An 18,366-nucleotide genomic window follows, 5' to 3' on the forward strand; every position below is an offset into this window, starting at 1 on the left:
CGCGCGGCGGGGGGGGAGCCGGGCCCGCACCACCTCCTCCTCCTCCTCCCTCCCCCCCCCGGCCCTTCCCCGGGTTGAGGCACGGAGGCGGTGAAGGTGGACAAATAATTTTTATTTGTGCATGCAAATACATGTCAATACTGCAAACTTCTTCCATCGATTCTCTCAAACACTGAAAACCATGATGCTCTACTCTGTGACCAGCCAAAGCTAAAACCTCTTCACTTCAGTGCTACAGCAAACACGCACAGAGCGCCCCGCCGGGCCCTGCCCTACTTCTAACACAAAGGGAAACAGTACAAGTCGGGAATAAAACCGAAATAAACGGAATAGAATTTACTCCCCCATATAACCCCATTTCATTTTACAGATTTTAAATTATAGTTTTAAATAGAAGCTGAGAATGCGCCATAAAAATGAGCATTAAATCCATCGTAGCGATGGTGCCTGCTTTATACATGATGGGTGTACACCATCTTTTATTTCATTTACATTTCAATCGAACAATAGATTTGCAAAGAAAATGTCTAATACAGACGTAAAAATATTCACACTAGAGCTTCACAATCGGTTGTACAATTGACAAACAGGCCTCTTTTCCCAAACTTTCCAGCTAAGCAAATTTATAAAATGTAATCAATGCAACAAGAAAAAAAATTTCCTTAAAACTTCCAGGGAAAAGAATACGCAGTAAACAGTATAAATGCGGACAGCAGATGCTGCAAGCTAACCACAATACTTCTGAGTGGCTGTACAGTGGGTATGTGCAGTACAAATAAAAGCCACGTGTGTTGTATCACAACTACCGTATAATGTACTTGTTTGCCCAGCTAAGAAAATGCATGCATTTCCATGCCTTGGATTAACTGAGATCTACTCTGGATAAATTGATGGGCTATGTGCAAATGACCCTGGCTTTTGGCAGTAGTGAATGCAGGCTCTGTTTTATTTCAGCTTTTACAGCAACCTCTTGACTGATTAAAAGCTTCCACAAACCTACTCCTCAAGTAACGGGGTGTAGCGCTACGGTTCGATACAGGGAATTTGGAATATTCACATTTGTTTTTATCCCATCACTGCTAGTTCTTTTCCCTCGTTGTGCTCCCTTGCAAGCAAAGAGATACAGTGACGACTACTGCCAATTTCAGCTGTTCATTTATACTGGAGAATTGGGTCATTTAAAAAGCACATTTGTGTTCTGCTTGCAGAAGAGGTCCCTCAATTAGAGGGAATTTCCTAACAAAAGGGATTAAGCTACAACATAAATAATGGACTTTTACATACTATATGTCGATCATTTCTCATTTTGTTACACTCTCAAATTCAGCATCTTCCTTTAATAAGTCTAATAATAATGAAAAATCTGTTCACAAATATGATCAAGGAGCTGCTGGCATACAGTGTTTATGTACAGCAACAGGTACAACTTGACAACTTGTGCTTTAAGAAAGCAAACAGAAAACATGTTTGGAACTATTCTGAGTTTAGATAGTTATTTTTAAGTGTTCTTTCCTCAGCTGTTTATGACCACTGTGTATTATTTTGTACCTCATCCAGCCTAATACACTATTATACAAGAACAGCATTCAGCTCTTGAGTACAGGATAAATTAAAATCTCAATCATGTTATCAAAGCACTAAAACCTCCCAAATTAGACTTATACAATGAGCAATGAAGAGCTTATTTAACATAATCAGCTGTATACAATCTTTCTTCTTTGAAATCAAGTGTCAAACTTTAGCGTCCCTGTACTAGACTACCAAGAACCAACGCCAGTTTGCTTTGCAAAGAGTCTAACCTTTCCTTTGAAGGGTCTAGTATACATTCTACAATGCAAAATCTGCATAAACACTAAGATTCATTTCTTGTCACCTGTTTACAGGAACAAAATATCAGTAGCAGGGCGATCACTCTGCTATAATTACACGTTAAGAATGTACAGATAACTACTTTTCACACAAGCATTCTCCCAGCACAAGCATTAGTCTCTATTAAGACCTATGTGGGAAATGAGGCAAAACAAGGAATGAATCCAGGTAGTGAGGCAACACAATTAACTTAGATACTAATAACTCCTGTATCTCTTGCATGTGAAATCCCTGCTGTACCCCTAGTAGGGGTGGGGAAAAACAAACAAAACCAAAAATAATAAAAAATGCTTGTCCAAGCAAAGCAAAAGAGCCAATCTCTTTTCCCCAATCTGCTATGGGCCTTTTTTTTTTTTTTTCTGACAGCAAAGGCCAAAACCTAAATGGGAATCACTGCTATTAATGCACGAAGATTAGTCACTATATCTCAGTGTCAGAAAATAAGCCCTTCCGTAGCCCAAAGGCACCTGATTTGCAACTAGACAAATGAATACATACTTGTTTATATAGGGTCAAGGGATGAAACTCCACCAAAGAAGAAAGCCAGAACTAGGTTCCCACCTGTAGCTTCTACTTGTCAGGGCACTGGAGGGCATAGTTTCATGGCAAAAATCACATAGTCAGTGTTAAAACTGCAAGACAAAAGCTGACATGCTATTTAAACCCCCAAGTAACTTTTTGCCTTTCATTCTCTATATTAAAAATTTGAGAAAATAACTAGCCTCAGTTAAGAACCAACTTTCCATATGAAGTGTATGGTCATCCTAGAGAAATACTATTATCATGGGACCTCCTGCTGCAGACAAGAGTATATAGATACATTTGTTCTTAAATATGCCAATATGGTTGGCAGGAATATGTTAGGCTTATGTAACTTCACTGGACAAACAGGCAAATGTGTGTAAGCAGCTTATCCCAATCCCCCTCCAGCAGAGCACAACCAAGTTTTTAAAATTGCAATTTTAAAATTAAAAAGTTAAGGTAAATACACAATCAATTTATGTAGTATATATTCACCCTCAGATCATGCTGAAGATGTTCTGTGGAGTTCTGGTGCACAGAGGGCTCTTTCCCTGAGGGCAAATAAGGACTTCTCAAACCTTTATATTTTCTCTATTTTTGTAACAAAATAGCAATTTAAAATTTAAAAATCTTTTAAAAAAATTACATCACCTTCAACATGGAAGATCTCACTGTTTAAATATCCATGAAAGAGACATACTTGTTTGCATATCTGTTTTGGAATTACATTGTACAGCAAATAATAGTATCTCAGAAGCATTTCAAAAGTAATATAAATTCATATTTACAGAATGGTCTTGGTATAAAATATACAACAATCATATTTATGTCTAACATTCTAAGTTAAATTTAACATCAATAGGAAATAAGTTAAGGTGACAAAGGTGGTCTGGTTCTTGTATCCATTCACTTTGAGTTGCAAGTGAAACAAAGCATCAATCTAATCCTAGCTATGAGGTGGCACTGGCTATAGGAAGGTACAGCAACAGCCAGAGAACACTAGAAGACTACTTGACTGTTTTTCTACATACATTCCTTAACATTTGAGTATTAAATAGATGTGTAAGATCTTCCATACTGACACCAGAATATCAAAACTAACCCTTGGATTTTCAGGTATATTTACAACATAATTATTTCATGGACAGGTTCGTTAGGAGAGATATCAAACACCAATATTTACTTAGTCTAATCAGTAACCCTCAGGGAAACGCCAACCCCCACCCCCCAGAAACGTGCACAAAACAGTTATCAAAATCTTACCCGACCACATAGCTGTGATTTTGTAAAATAACAACTCAGACGACCAGTAACATGATCCTCTTTAAGCATTTTGCTAGCAGGAAAAGCCCTTACATGCAGTACACCTGGTGAAAGATCAGCTTGGCTTAAAATATTCCAGTACAATTTTCAGAGTAAACAACTTCACAGAAGTTAATAAAACATAAAAAAAAGTAAAACTTGTCACAAAGAAAAGTAAGAGGACAAACAAGATAGTAATTATCAGGAGGGAGAGTCCTGCTTTCTTTTCTGAAAAAAAGTCAATTTTTAAGCTTCTTAAAAAAAAATATGCCCAGGGCTCTACATTGTGTGTATTTATGAAAAACTCTTTTCAGTTGACATGTCTAACATGATTCTCAGTCACATCTTAACAGGGCATAAATTCATACACTTTTCCGTACTCTGAAGGTCAGATAATGCTATATTATTGTATTTTCAAGGTCTTTGAAAATAAGTTGCCACTGAACAAGCAAAAATTAAACCTGAATACAAAATAATGATTAACAACATTAAACAAAAGGTAATAACTGCCTTAAATTCCCAATATTTAGTTTAAATTAAAAACAAAACAGTACAAAAACAGCAATACCATCTTGTTAGTCAGTGCAAACACTACATACAGGGTTTTCAAAGGAAAGCCAAGAGCACCTGATACTTTTTGCCAAGTCATCTGGATTCTATAATCTGCAAGTTGAGAACTATTAATAAAAAAAAAAAATGCTATTACATTAGTGCATAACCTCTCAGAATGGTTGACAATTGTTTCATGTATAACTTGGGGAGATCAATACCTAGTACATTAGCTGGAGGACTTAGGCACTTGGTTTACTTCTGGTGACTTTACTTGGACAAGTAGCCTGTGTATGTGTATCTACAGTACTAAAGCAGAAACTGGGTGGGGGGATGGAAACAAAAAGCTGCAGCAAAGCACTGCACCACAGACCTGCAAATAACGCAGCAGTGCAAAGCTAATGGTGTGTTAACCCTGTAAAAAGTCTCAAGTCCAAATCCCCACCTCTCAGTCTTCAAACAGGAAACAATACTCCATGCAAAGTTCCACAACTAAGGAAAAAGCAGCTGCAACGAGACACAAGTTCTTCTCTCATGAAACAAAATAGAGACAAATAAGTTAGTCTTCCTTTCACTAGATGTATCATTGTAGGATCCTGCTAGTTTAAATAACTGAGTTGTTAGTTTTCTACAGAAGCCATTTTAAACAAGAATGGCTCAGATACCGCACCGGATTGCTACAAACTCATAAAAAGCTGCTTTAAGCTTAAGTAAAACAATGTCCAAATTCCATTCATTTGTGGAAAGTGAACGCCTTACCCTAGTAAAGTAAGTTTTTTTTCTTCAGAATGCTAATGCGAGAGGGGCTTGAAGTATCAAAGAGTCCACAGGAAATGCATGACCCCAATATTATTTTTTTTAAAAAAAATATACATTATATAATATATATTATATATATAAAAAGCTAGTGTAAATGCTTCCATGGTGTGGTCACAAGCTGGAAAGATGAATGCCTTTCAGCTGTTAACCATCCTGCCATTTGCAACAGGCTTTAAAAAGTCATTTTTATCCTCAGACATAATGTGAGCAGTTTTCAAAATGAGGCTGCCAACACTGACTGATGTGCTGATGGGCAGGCAGCTTGCATTGCTAACAGATGTTGTGATCGGCTGACTGAAGCAAGAAGTTACGGGCAGGATTGTTTTCTGCTCCTCCCTGAGGAGAAAAATAAGTTACAAATATTAAACAAGTACATGCACAAGTATCCGGAACTGAATTTCTGTGCATTAAATAAATACTGACAAACTCAATTTTAGCAACAGGAATAACATCTTACTAGGGAAGGGTATGCTCAAGATGTTAAATGCAGTCTGCCTCATTTTCAAGGGCTGCATTATATATTAAAAACTAAAGAACATGTAAACCTAAAATAGTGTATTTTAAAAACTACCTCTCTATGGAGATTTGTGCAAACAGTCTGAAACTTAACCTTTTGAAATTTTTCGAAATTTCTGGCAACTATAAAAATACTTCTGCATTTTTTGCTTACTGAACATGTGAAAGGTATTTTTAACAGCTGTGACACGTTTCAGCATATATGATAACAACAATGCGTACAAACAATGGTACCATCCTGTGACTTTCACATTTGTGACCTAACTTGATTTCTTAACAGGTTCTTCTCACTTCACCATGTATACACAATGCAGATGTCTACCCCAAGTCTGAGAAGGTATGTAGTTCATCCTTAAACAACCACACTTCAACTACTTTGATGCTGCTGTTTGTCTAAGACTGGCAGACACTGCTGTTTTGTCTAACACTCACAGAATCACAAGGTCTTCACCTAAACTTTGTCTCTTCTGTTCCATAGATTCTTTCTGGTGCTGCTTTAGTGGATGCCCGTTCTCTACAGTTGTTCCATTGAGCAGCTGATCATCTTGAGAACTAATACCTAGCTGTATATCCAGAATCTCCTACAGGAGAAAAGGAGAAATGTCCATCAACACTGTTGCTAACAACTTCAAATTCTCCTATTATGTTCCACTACATAAAGCTGCTGGAAACTGTCTCCATGTGACTTTTGATTTTTATTTCAGACTATTGGTACGTCTATCACATTTTTATATATAAAGTGCTCATGTTTCATTTTTGCCTATCACTTCAGATATCTCTAACATGGCTTTTTTCTTCCTGTTATTTATTTATTTATTTTATTTTATTTTTTTTTATAGAAGTAATGTGATATAAACTGTGAATTCCTAAGAGGACTGAAATTGAAACAGAACTTTTTCCAGAAGCTCCCTAGCTGCAGGTGTGACCTCCTCATCAGGCATTTCAGGAGTGCTTTGACCATCTCTATCATTTTCCAGCTATAAAGCTGACATAAGAGGCAGATTACAGAAGAGATCATAAGATCATATCTAGATTACACGCTGATCAACTGTTTCAAATTACAGCTAATCCCAGCAGTTTAGGCACCATATTCTGTTTATTAGAATTCACAAGGGACACACAATTATTTGTCCTTACACAATTATTTGTATAAGAAGGAAGGAAAATAGCTTCCAAATTCTTCAGTCCTTTTCAAACAAAGGATATCAAAAAGGAAAAAAAAAAGATTAAAAAATAAAATGTGATCTTAAAAAATTAAAGATCACATTTAAATGTGATTTTCAATGTAAAACATTCTTAAATTATAGCTTCAATGCTGAAGAGGAAGGGGAAAGGAACAGATTTCCCACGTGACTAATGCTATCAAAAAGTAAAGAGTAAAAAACTGAAAGCTACCGCAGGAACAGTCAGCTGGCTTTTAACTTAGGTATTATTAACAGCCACATATTAACAGTATCTGAATAAGAAGTATGAGATCCCTAGTGTTAAAGTAAGATAAACGCTTGATATCAGTACAAAGAGTAAGACGAAAGGCTTTGCTATCAACATAATCTACTACTGCACAAAGGAAAGTGTTAATTTTTTTTTTTTACTAATTAATGAAAGGATCCAGAGACCTTTTTAGACACAGATTGTTAACTTACTTCTATTTGTTCACCCTGCCCATCGGGTTCATCTGTATCTAGGGCTGACAGCTCCAATTCAATGTCTCGATCTGGCTTTGCATCTGCACAGTCTTCAGTATAATCAGTCTAGAAAAGAATAAAATACTTTCTGTAAATATCAAGTTGGCTTTTCACCTGCTTCACACAACACTCAAATATTAAAGTGAAAACAGAAGGTACATTTCTAGGACACAACAATTCTATGATACAAAAGAGCTAGTTAATCACAAAACTTTGGGCATAGGCAAAACAGGACACATAGCATAATCTGTTCACAAAGCAGTGATATAGACAACAAATACCGATTTGAAATTTCTGTAGCCAATTAACAGAAGTTTTAGATTTTTAACATGCACAAGTAGAGCAAAGAGAAAGTATCACATGAAGATCATTGGTCACATTCTTCCCATTTTGCAAATGGATGACTGGAGCAACAGCACAGCAGGTGTTCCTACTTGATCTTGGGAAATAACAAGATCAATTAACGATCTTGGGTGTAATAACAATAGCAACTTAACTTGCACAGAACAAATTATAAATGTTTGGGAACACTAGATTTGAGAGGGTGTTTGTGTGTGCATATGTACATATATACACAAAAAAAACAAACAACAACAACAAAGATTTGTTTAATCCCAATTACCCCTTGCTTTACCTCACCATTCCTCAAATCAATTTCCTTGCTTAAAAGATTTAAGGTAAGGCGACTGCCTTCATCTAGAGAATTCCACTTCTGTTGCATGGCTAGTGCGTTCGCCTCTCTCTGAAGTAATAACGAGTTACTTTTGGCCTATGGAAAGAAACATACCAGTTACCTACAAGTATACTTAGAACACATTGTCAAACAGCAATATAAAATTAGCTTACAAATGAACAGCTCTCGCTCCAGATGGGTAATTATGTATTCCTTTGATGTCCAACATCTATTTTGCTCTGTATCTACTGACATTTACCAAGTCCACTACTTTATGCCAAAAATGGTCTGATTGATGTCAATGGAACAGGTCATACTAGCTGTCCTTATGCACCTGTACCCCAGGAAGCACCATGGTACTCATGCCTAGGTAACTTACTGATCACCTTGTTAATCGCACTATTTTCTGTAGGTTATATCAAGAATGTTTATTTGATTTTTTTTTTTTTTTAAGCACATGGTATATCTGATCTTACCTGCTGTAATTCAATACTTAATAAATCTCCAGTGCTGGAATGCTTTCTGTGACCAGACAAATCTGTAACTATGAATCTGTCCCTTTAAGAGAAAACAAGGTAAAACTGGGAATTAAAAGCAAGTTTTCTAAATCAAAGGACAAAAAAACAGTCTATCAATATCAGGTTTTTGGACAAACTACATGACTAAGGTACTACACGACTCTTCATCTTCATGGCAAGGGAGGAAAGGGGTATATTAACAGTACCCCAAAGCATCATATGAAGCAAACATCCTTATTAGTAAGAAGTGGCAAGAAAACTTGAACTAGTCAAGATCAGATTTGGACATGATAGCTTGGCAGTACCTGACTAATTCTTTGAGTAGGTGTCTCAATAGTAACATTGCTAGTAATCTGGTATTATTCCTGTATTTAGTATTAAAGACTACACAAGTTTTAACTTAGTTTTTCAAAGGCTTTCTGATGGATGGAAAAAATCTGTTGCTTTAAAAATTAAGAAGGTCTATTAGTAATTATTTTTTTTAAATTACATTCAGGGATATTAAACATTAGCCAGCTACAGAAAACACTTTTAACTGAGTATACCAAGGACAAGTCCATACCGTTCTGCGTAACGTGCTGATGAAGTGGAATCTGAGCCATACGAACTCCATCTCGAGTCAACAGCATTGACATAAGGGACATAATCTATAACAATTTAAGATATGTTTGCATTATCTTATCTTTTTTTTATATATATACACACACACACATATATATATATATATACGTATCTGTTCTTAAGAAGTAGGACATACAGATATTTTAGTTTTTTACATCTTCATTGCTGTAATGAATATAAGCAAGAAGAAATGCTCATGATATATGCTACGTTGTCAATAGGAAGCCTGTACTTGTACCTGATACACTGATGGGCTTAGTTGCACTTCCTTGGGAAGCAGTGGCCTGAATAGGATCTGTTGTGTGGTAACCTGTACGGGATGACCTGGAGATTGCACCCCACTTGGAAATGATCGGTCCATCGCTAAACGGGATTATAGGATCTTCTTCCTTTGCCCTTCTCTGAGTTTCAAATAAATGCACTCTCCTTTTAACATCCCCGCTGTCCAAATCCTATGTATTTAAGAAACAAAGAGATACACAGACTTGTTTGAGGTCATTCCTATAACTCAGATGGCGAATGACTTTCTGACTACTGTTGCTGAATGCAGTGAAGAAAAACAGTTCCACTAGAGAGCCAAGATGGACCACGATGATTTCACTATTTCTTTTTAACAGCAAACTGACCATAAGAAAGCTATTGCCAGTATTAGAACTATTTTTTTTCCAAGCTAGTATTTCCAGGCAGAAAATGTTCCACTATTGCTTTAAGGTCCTTCACTACCATTTCCTGTATTAGGAGGAAGTATTAAAAACACTTGAGAAATTATGAGATTTGGTTGTATGTTCTACACAGGACATAAAGGTAACCTGCTACACTGTATAACAGAAAGTCTCTAAAAAGCATAAGCTCTCAGCCTTCCAAAAGTAAGCTGTGTGCCACGATTCATACTACATTTCTTTTTTTTGTTTCCTGAAGTACTTCATTTTTTTCCCCCACTCATTAAAATCAGATGATAAAAAGTTGATAAAAGAGACAGGATTGAGAAGTCAACATTTTTATCCCATCACTCCAATAATTAGAGAATACATTTAAAGAAAATTAGTGAATCCAATCAATTTATAGACCATCTACTCAAAACATTTTGAATACAAATTTGATTTAGAGGGATGTGTTATTAACATGGTTGCTTCAGATGTCTGAGAATTTTATTCCTGGCACTATGTCCTGTCACTGACATAAACATGTAGTTTGTTTACAAAACTGGGAAGAGATACTCCAAACAATTTCAGATGGGCCAAGCTACTTTAAACTAAAATACTAAAAATAGAAGCTGTCAATAAAAGAAAAAAAAGGCTTGTTTAATCAAACAGAAGACACTTCAGCATGTAAGTATCATTACACTAATGAGATAACATGCAGAAAACCCCTACCATTAACACGGCATTTGAATTGGCAATCACATCCTTGGGCTCTGAGTCGATAGCATTTATACAAGAGCCAATAGTGCCACAAGACCACGGTGAATAGTGAGAGAGATGGTCTTCCTCAAATTTAGTTCCACTCAAATCACTGACACTCTCTGAGAACTACAGAAAAGGGAATAAATAAGTAATAAATAAGAAAAACAGGGAATTCAGTCTTAAAATAAGAAAAGACATTTACTGCTATTTAATAATATTATCTCAAAAGTCAACCAAGGAGGTATATCCATGTTCAAGACTTGACTCAGGGACAGCATAACCCATGCAACAATCAAATTTTAAACCAGTGCAGCTGACAGCTGTCCAAGAAGGGTAAGGCTTTCCCAGTACAAGTAACTGTCTGACCTGACAAGATAAGAGGCTGAAATCAGTGTCGCTATATTAGCAGCGGGTTTCTCCGTGTGATTACCTACAGTAAGTTAATTCAGAGGAAGCCATGCATTTTTCTTTACTGTAGAAGCCAGTGGCAGATAGAAGTACGACTCAGAACACTCCAACCTGTATGAAGACCTAAATCCTGATATACCTTGAATACACCCATGAAAGACTTCAGGTATATCTACCTTTACAAGACCTATTCTGAATAATTACAGTAGAACGCCACAAATGTGAACAGTGAAACCAGTAATCTACAGCAAAGAGTGCTTGGTACAGTGGTTCTCATTCTCAAAGAATTTCTTGGATGCATTTAAGTTACATGTATAGAAAACAATGATTTTTTTCATTTTTTATTTTTACCCCCCACACTTAAAGCACACAATTCGTATTTGGTAAATTTCCATTCTTGCTTACAGAACTGTGTCGCATAGGTACACAATATTCTGCCAGTATCTTTTGTCACTTTTAATGGGTATATATTCTCTGGGATTTGACAAGCATTTTTGCAGGTTGATTCAGTCTACACATCATGCCATAATGCCAATTTGGAATATGTTAAGGAAGGTCCTTAGTGGAAAACAACCATTGTTTCCTATGTGTGGAGAACAACAACAACAAAAAAAAAACAACAACAAACTCACTCTGTGAAATTCACAAAGCAAGTTCAACGTAGTTATATTTCCTTTAATGAAAGGAAATTGAATTGACCTCTTCGCTTTTTGAAGTTTTTCAGCAATCACATTTAGCATCAGCTTAATAACAAATTGAATGTATTCATGATTAGATACTACTCTCCTCTTGCTAAAAGAAGAAATTCATTTTCTGAACAATAGATGGCAGAAGGAAAATCTTTACTAGAAATATTAAATGGCATCTTACAGAAACAGGAAGGGAAAATAAATAAGTTCTTTGGCTTCCCACCTCTGTGCTGAAATCTACACTGAAGAGAGGAGAAGGTGGTGTTGGAGATGGTGTTGCCATATGAAGGGCTGACGACACAAGAGGAGTTTTCTGCGTGTGGTATTGTGCCCATTGCTCTGGCTTCCGTCTTAACTGCTCATCGTAACCAGTCTTCAAGTGACCACAAGGCTCCTAGCAATAATAAAGATAGTTCTGTTTATTCTGCCATACTCTAACCAAAAGGTAAATACTTGCAGTAGACACACCTGGACAATGTATTCCCTTGAGACTGTAACTTTCCAGTGATATTACTAGAAGAATCCTGCAAGGATCTGGAGGAAAATCCAGTCCACATATGGTAAATCAAATCTTAAAATATGTAATGAACTCAATCAATATGTAATGAATTCAATCAACCTGTACAGGAATTCCAGAGGCAGCACTACTCTGGTTCTATTCCAGATTACAGTAATCTATTTCACAGGCTCAATTTATTCTGTTTATAAAACAGAACAAAAACTTTGTCCAGGTCTAATTTCTTATCTCTGTAACCTCACCTAAACAGAGGAGGCCTATGCTAATTATTTACCAACTCTTCAGTAATGACCTTTAGAATAAAGCTTAATCTCTCTCTTTCTGGCTCGCACTTACCCTTGGTAAAGGCACAGTCCTCTGTTCATTTGGGGGTTGACAAGCCACAGAGTAATACCCATCCAAAGAGTTGTATCTCTCACGTAATGATGTCTGATAGACAGATGAGTGCATCACATCCATGGGAGGTAAAGAATTGCTCCTAATCATATCATCTCGTGGATACATCTGTGGGCGCCAGATGCGCCTGCTGTCATAAACTGGAGCATACATTCCAGAAGGGACAGGAGGAACTGGTCCATACGGCTGCGGAGGAGGAGGTTGGTAAGGAGAATTCAGTCGATCTCGAGGGGGAAATGTACTGTAATGATCGGCATATGGCACGGAAGCAGGTGGGAGGGAGGATTCTGGAACATTATTGGACCTCACAAAGCGAGGAACACAGGGAGCCACGCCAGCTGGTACTGTTGGAGGTGGTGGATAATAGCCTTGAAAATTGGAAAAAGGTATATTTAATGTGACCACAAATGACCCATAAATTTACACCTTCTAAAACTGCAAATAGCATTAAGTAAAGCATTACACCTTTAGAGAATGAAGTGTCACATTTCTACAAACTCACTACTGACCCTATCATCTCTTTAATGGAATATAATTTCATGTATGACAACCACATTTGCAGATGCAGTGCTGACCCTTTACTAGCATGACCCAATCTGGAAAACCAACTTTCTCTGCCATTGCTACCAGATACTGCGGTTTAACCGTCTATGTAACTAAAAAGTCAGCATTTTAAACACTTCTTTATATACACAATTAAAATAGCACCTCTAAAATAAAAGCTACACTGCTAAAAATAAATAATTTCAAAGGTTTCTAAGTAACCATTTCACACTTGGTTTACTCCTTTTCATTGGAGAGAGTTGCCTGAACACCTCTAACATTTGTTCTGATAGCTTGTGAATGACCCGATGCTAGAACAAAGTCTTAATAGTTTGAATATAAACATGCATATGGCAACCTAAAAAGGTAATTGAAACCTCTCAAAAACATCTGAGCAAATACAAAGAGATAAGAGCATCATAGTACATGAAAACACTGTTCTTCCCCATGACTCTGAATGACTAAAGCAGGAAAAAAAACAAAACTCCTAATAATACATGTAATCCAGCAGGGCATTTCTCTTGTTTATTAAACACTACTAGAAGCAAGCAATGCCTCTGGGTCTGAATCCTGGCTACAGATATCCTCCATGGATAGGGCACAAGGTGAGTGAGCCTAACTAAACCTGTTTAAATGCTAATGAAGGAAAAAGTACATGAGAGATGCTGAGGTTCAAGCTCTGGATTATCAAGGTACAAGTTGCATAATATACAGCACTCAAAACCAAGAATCACCAATACTGGAAGCAGACTACAGGTCCCTCCCATATTCAGCAGTGGAACAGTATTCTACTAAATGAAGATTCAGCTGATATGAAATCCACAAAACTGAAAGAAATCCACTAAAATGAAACTAGTTATTTCTTAGCACACAACACGCAGGCTTATCTAGATGAGAATTCAGACCTATCATCTTGGTATGCATCTCACTCACCTGTCTGGGGGTACTGTGGAACTTCATACGACAACTGAGTCCTGGGATCTTGGAAATATTGAACATTATCAGAATGTGGAGGGTAGACAGGTACTCTGGGAACAAACTGGCTGGATTTTGGAGGCACAGAGTTCACTTCTGTTCCAATGTTGGGAGGACCAGCTGAGGTAGCTGCTGCCTGGCTTACAGGAGTCTTGGGTGGAGAACCAATTTTGCTGAAAAAGGATTACCAAGGAATTGTTAAGCAGACCTTAACTTATTTCAGGTAATCAGCTCTCTGTGTACACACTCCTATGGATAGTGAAAAGTTGGGTGAAGTCATTTCCTCTGAAATTTTAATTTAACACCCCAAACTGATGATATTATCAAATCTCAGACTCTCATAAAAGAACTCAAAAGCATATACAGATGGTTCTGGTATACCCTCATAAGCTTACGTACTACTTCTAAGCGTATTCTGGTAAAGACAAAGGCTCTGAAAAATTTAGAGGTTCAGTGTTTCTTAAAGAAGTACCTAAGCATTTTTAAGGGAAAACCCGAAACCTCGAAGGTTCCCAGGACTATAAAGGGATTTATTATAAAGAGATTTTTCTTGATTTAAGGAAAAAAACACAAACTACTGCATGAATATCAAATTTTGAGTACCATTTTTTCGTTTTGTTTTTATGTAATAGCCCAATACTAAGTTATATATCAGTTGAGAACAACAGAATAAAAGATATAGGGAGAGATTTGCAAATTTATATTACATAGAACAATTCAACAGCTAAAACAACTGATGTTTGCTCTGACAGCTTGAATCCAAATTCTGTATGATGTCCGCACTGCAGTACAAGATCTTGCACAACTCTGTAGTCAGTAAGCAACACCAACAACAGTAAGCCAGGACCAGAATTGTACCTATTATCTCTGATCCACAAGCTTTCTTGCCTTGATAATCTAAAGACAAAATATTGTGGTTAGTTATTTTTATGGAAAAAAAAATGTTACCAACTTTTCAGGTAGTGATTCTGTAGGGGATCCTGAAACGTTCTGGCCATTGGCTCCAGTCTTCCCTCCCTTCTTGGTGTTCTCCAAAGCTCTCAAAGAGGTGTCTGCACAGCGAGGGATCAACTGGGGAACACCACTTTCTAGATTAGCTATTCCATTACTACTCGGCACTATCTTCCCTGTTGCTTCAGGGCTTCCTATGACAGAAATTACATTTCCCGTAGTGGTCGAGACAGTGCTATTTACACCAACTTTATTTAGAAGGGGGAACGTTCTCACTGTTGCACTGATTTTTTTGTTCCTCAGGCGGTATCTACAAACAAACATATGCAAACACAGAAAACACAGATGATTAAAGAAATGCTTATTGGACAGTTCGATTTATTTGTAAAACTGACTAAAGAGAGGGACTGAGATAAATATTATAACCAAAAATTACAGGAGCTTACACCGGTATTTATTTTCAACAGTTTGGCCGAATCTGCAAGTAGAACATCAGTGTTTTCCCTGTAACCAAAAACCACCTCCTCTAAGAAGATTCACTTCTGCAGTTCTTTGGAAGTGGATTTGCATGAAAACAGTTTTAAAAATGCATATGTTACATATTATCTAAAAAACTCAATTTACTACTTAATTAAAATATAATTAACATTCTTTCCCCTGTGGACAGTATGACCAATCCCTGACAGACTGAACCTACAATATTTCATAATATATAGTGATAATATAAAGTAAAATTTTATTAAAAAAAAAAAATGCAATTAGTTTCCAGGTATTGCTTTACTGTACCTTCAAGTTCACATTACAAGCTGTCACTTCAAGACATTCATGAACCCATTCAGAATGAATAAATGCATAGAAGAAACCACTTTCAAAGTTCTAAGGAAAACTTTTTGGATTTAAATTGGGGAAAAAAAGAGTCTCCTATACTCACTTTTCAAGCTCTTCCTGAGAATGAGCAAAAGTACAGTTGGTTCCTCTTGGACATCCCCCTTGCTGTCGAAGGTCTCGGCACATACTTGTTTTGTATTTGCTATTTGGTTGTGGCTTAAGAAACACAAATAAAAGACATTCCGCTTATACACCAATAAAAAGACAAAAATAGCCTAAAAATACACACATTTAAGAAGTTTTAAAATTTTGCATCTTTAATCAGAAAACTAAGGAAATCTCTTGTTGATGGGTTAAGTACTATGCCACTGTACGAATCTCACTACAGTAAGCTCTCCTGTATTCCATATTTTGAAAACGTTAAGTTTTCAAAACCTGAATGCAGCAGTTAACAGTACCACTGATTATTACACAGAAAATGCCATTAATATTTCAGGTTAACCATTTATTTATTTATTTATTTATTTTCCAAAGTTGCGTCTTTAAGTGGTAGATTAAGACATATCATACAATAGTCAAATATAGTTACCTGTGGAGTTTCATGTCCTTTTCTACTGTAATTCTGAATGAAATCCACCAATCCATGTACCACAGTCTTTACAGCCACCATTGCATTTTCCAGCTGCTCCCATGTTGGAGATGCTGCATCTAAAATTATTAAAAAGCAGGCTTGTCTCTGTCAATACTTCTAAGTGTATCATAAATGAGACAACTCTACCAAAACACTAAAGTAGCACAGAATTCAGAGAATCCTGAAGAAGAGTTTATGATACACTACATTAATTAACAGGAATTTTGAAACTAGGAACAGAGGTTATCTTATATAATTTACTTTGCTAGATATGAAGAATGTGAAGAGATCTTAAAATAAGATTTATTTGCATACCTGGATTTGGATCAATATTTGCCAGGAGCTCCAAATGAGGCCTGAGCCTGTTTAAGTTTGCAGGATCACCCGTGCGCTGCAAGACAATTGTCAATTCTTGTACACTCTTCGCAAAAGACTCTGGAGATTGGAGCTGAAAACAAAGTAAGTATTAGTGTGTTGCATCATACAGCTGTGAACTGCTAATTTTAAGAAGATTTTCATTAAATTGGTTCCTAAATGCAATAAGCAGTGTCTTCAGATAGTACATAGCAAGTATCAGTGGAGAGAAATTTCATTTCTCAACTCAGAATCTGCCCTATGAAGCTTCATCATAAGACACAAAAAAACACTATACTAGAAAACAAAATGTCTTCATATGAAGAGTACACTACAGTGAGGAAAAGTCTTCATTCTAGTTTCAATCAATATTTGATAAAACCAAAGACAAAAAAGTAACTGAAGTAGTTCTTGGATTTTCAGTATAACATTGAACAGTCAAATATAATATTACAAAGATACTAAAACCATCCCCTTGACAAACCTTGTCGATAATGGATTGCATGTGTGATTTATGTGCCAAGTCACCATAAAGAAGGGAAGACCATTGTTCTGGTGATATTCGAAGTCCTGCTTCCATGGCAATGTGAACAATTTGGGCATCATGCTCTCTCCGCAAAGCCTCGTAACTCCGAAACTCTTCTTTAAGCTGCATCAGAGAAGAATCTTCATCCCTTTTAGTGACCTAATAAACAGCAATATGTAAACACTCCTTCTTTAACAAAAAAATCTCTAAGACTACCAGAAAAAGAGCTACCCAGCACAAAACACAGAAGTATATTACTGCTGGATATTTACCATATGCTTTTTTTTTTTTGTGTGTGTGTGTGTGTTCATCTGCTTGCAGGGCATACAGGCAAAACAGCCAGCTCTTCAAGATTTTACAGGGTCACTAGTAAAAAAACTGTGATATCAACACCACTACTTCCAACTTAGTAGTCAATCAGATTTGCTTAAGTCACAGAACATACAAATCAGTTATCTGATAAGATATTTACTAGTTCTACCGGTAGCTGTTGCTGCCCAGCAACAGTAGATGACAAAGAAACAACGAAGACTCCAGAATTGACTTAAATGATATAAAGGAAGAAAAAATTTAAGATAGTGGCATTTAAGGAGTACAATATTAACCTGAGAGGCCACTATAAATATTAAGACAGTTGTCATAAAAGGCGGCAACAGATTTCATGATGTTTGTTTAGTGACATTAAATATTAGATATTATGATAATCGTGTTCTTAACTGTGATTCAAAAACAAACAAAAAACAAAGCCAAAAATGACAATATTATACTTCTTCCTGACGCAGGCTGGGAGTGTCATGTTTCATGCCTCTGTATTTAGGAGAGAATTTCCAGAGGAAGAACAGCAATTAGGAATGAGTGGTAATTCCAGAATTGATTCCAGCTACTTCCACATGTGACTATTTGTTCCTTTGGCAGAGAACTTTAATATTTAAACTACTTCATGTCAGTTTTATGCTATATTCTCTACACTATTCCAATGTGTAGAAACTGAATTTATGTAACATTTTATAGATGAAGGATTAATCACAGGAAGGGTTCTTTGGAATTGCACTAGTTCACAGTAACAAACTT

The 18,366-nt window shown here is 36.5% G+C and overlaps 1 protein-coding gene and 1 non-coding gene across 5 annotated transcripts in view; both read right to left on the bottom strand.

The window, feature by feature from the left end:
• Positions 1-93: 93 nt before the first annotated feature.
• The window catches only part of RC3H2 (ring finger and CCCH-type domains 2), a 29,755-nt gene continuing 11,482 nt past the window's right edge, over positions 94-18,366 (bottom strand). Inside the window, exons 6-21 of one of the 4 annotated variants that reach the window (XM_068657015.1) lie at positions 17,254-17,454; positions 16,731-16,863; positions 16,374-16,492; positions 15,888-16,000; positions 14,958-15,266; positions 13,964-14,178; positions 12,428-12,855; positions 11,798-11,968; positions 10,448-10,603; positions 9,313-9,526; positions 9,016-9,100; positions 8,412-8,493; positions 7,897-8,031; positions 7,221-7,328; positions 6,010-6,158; positions 94-5,397 (exon numbers count right to left, since the gene is read on the bottom strand). In XM_068657015.1, coding sequence (XP_068513116.1) covers positions 5,199-5,397; positions 6,010-6,158; positions 7,221-7,328; positions 7,897-8,031; positions 8,412-8,493; positions 9,016-9,100; positions 9,313-9,526; positions 10,448-10,603; positions 11,798-11,968; positions 12,428-12,855; positions 13,964-14,178; positions 14,958-15,266; positions 15,888-16,000; positions 16,374-16,492; positions 16,731-16,863; positions 17,254-17,454 — 2,817 coding nt within the window. In that variant the 3' untranslated portion in view covers positions 94-5,198. The remainder of the gene's footprint in view (positions 5,398-6,009; positions 6,159-7,220; positions 7,329-7,896; positions 8,032-8,411; positions 8,494-9,015; positions 9,101-9,312; positions 9,527-10,447; positions 10,604-11,797; positions 11,969-12,427; positions 12,856-13,963; positions 14,179-14,957; positions 15,267-15,887; positions 16,001-16,373; positions 16,493-16,730; positions 16,864-17,253; positions 17,455-18,366) is intronic. The other 3 variants (XM_068657017.1, XM_068657016.1, XM_068657018.1) reach the window with 3 other exon arrangements.
• On the bottom strand, positions 16,952-17,067 carry LOC137842878 (small nucleolar RNA SNORD90). Its single transcript, XR_011089262.1, has one exon. It is a non-coding gene; the product is annotated as a small nucleolar RNA SNORD90 (small nucleolar RNA).

This window comes from Anas acuta, chromosome 20, assembly GCF_963932015.1.
Source record: "Anas acuta chromosome 20, bAnaAcu1.1, whole genome shotgun sequence".
Taxonomy (NCBI): domain Eukaryota; kingdom Metazoa; phylum Chordata; class Aves; order Anseriformes; family Anatidae; genus Anas; species Anas acuta.